Source organism: Eurypyga helias, unplaced genomic scaffold (genome assembly GCF_000690775.1).
Source record: "Eurypyga helias isolate BGI_N326 unplaced genomic scaffold, ASM69077v1 scaffold6790, whole genome shotgun sequence".
NCBI lineage: Eukaryota > Metazoa > Chordata > Aves > Eurypygiformes > Eurypygidae > Eurypyga > Eurypyga helias.
The window spans coordinates 1-1,299 of NW_010224959.1; the positions used below are offsets into that span (position 1 = coordinate 1).

Genomic DNA, 1,299 nt, shown 5'->3' on the forward strand with positions numbered 1-1,299 from the left:
AGGAATGTCGCTCATCACTGGTCTCCACTCAGTTTCTTATTCACTGAGAGGTCCATCCATCCAATCCGTGCCTCTCCAATTTAGAGACAAGGATGTCGTGTGGGACTGTGTCCAATGCTTTGCACAAGTCCAGGTAGATGACAACTGTTGCCAGGGCTGCCTTAGCTGCTCATGGTTGTCCTCTCGCCACATACCCCACTCCTCACCGAGTTGCCTTTCATCAGCCACAGAGGAAAACAGGGGCAGCCAGTGGGCAGCAACACGGGATGCTGAGGCTGGAAAAAAAGCAAAGTGGAGAGAGGGAAAAAGAAGAAAATAAGGGCAGGGAGAGAGCCTTGTGGCTACTGCAACATGACCATCTGCTTTAAATCCTCTTTCTGAATGGGCAATGGCGATTCAAGTGTTATCTGCAGACACTCTCTGAAGACGTGCATTTGGCTTTTAAGCTTTGACTGTATTTGTGGTGGGTGTTGAAAGCATTTTGATTGAAATCCTGCAAATTAAACACAGCTGGTAAGGAGAGGAGGTGCTGAATTGTCACACACCCTCAAAATGGGGTTTAAACATCCTTTCCCTCTTCTTCTGATGCAATCCCTTCCAGTCCTGATTGCTATGATTTTTACTTCTTACATTTTAAATGTTATGTGTTCATTAGCCAGAGCCCACAGGTTTTCGGAGGCAGTCTGAACACTTGGAAGTAAATGTTTATTAATACATGTTTCTGTTTGACATTCTTGTCTCAGAGGAGATTTTGAATGTGTTTGTGTGGGTTTTGGGTGTTTATCTAGATTAGACTAAAACAAATAAAACTACCCATTTCCCTGTCATCAGTGATGATGTGGTTTAATTGATGTACATAAAAACATCTGCTTATGAAGCAGAAGAGTGAAGGTCAACATGCAAGGAAAATAAGCCATTTCCTTCCCACTTTTGTCCCACAGCTGAAAGCTATAAAACTGTAACTCAGTCAGCTCCAAGCCAGGCAGTATAGCAAAATTATGACATGCAGCATAGTGGGAAGGGACATGGTGGCTGTAGGGGTGAGGGAGGGGAGGAGGAATCCTCATTGCTGCTCTTCTGCCTCTTCTCATATGTAAGAGAAAAGCACTTGCCTGCCTGATGTGAAGTGACCCATTTTGATCACCGAGCCCACAGAAAATACTCTTTAACTACTAACACCAGCATGATACAGTGTTTGTTCATTGTCCATTTTTAATTCCATTTTTTGTCAAGCTGATTTATATACAGAATCATGGAATAGTTCGGGTTAGAAGGGACCTTAAAGACCATCTAGTTCCA

General features: G+C 43.4%; 1 protein-coding gene across 1 annotated transcript in view; it reads left to right on the forward strand.

The window, feature by feature from the left end:
• The first annotated feature begins 92 nt into the window (after positions 1–92).
• The window catches only part of LOC104506375 (thyrotropin receptor-like), a 16,986-nt gene continuing 15,779 nt past the window's right edge, over positions 93–1,299 (forward strand). Inside the window, exon 1 of the mRNA XM_010147311.1 lies at positions 93–133. Within this exon, the coding sequence (XP_010145613.1) occupies positions 93–133 (41 nt within the window). The remainder of the gene's footprint in view (positions 134–1,299) is intronic.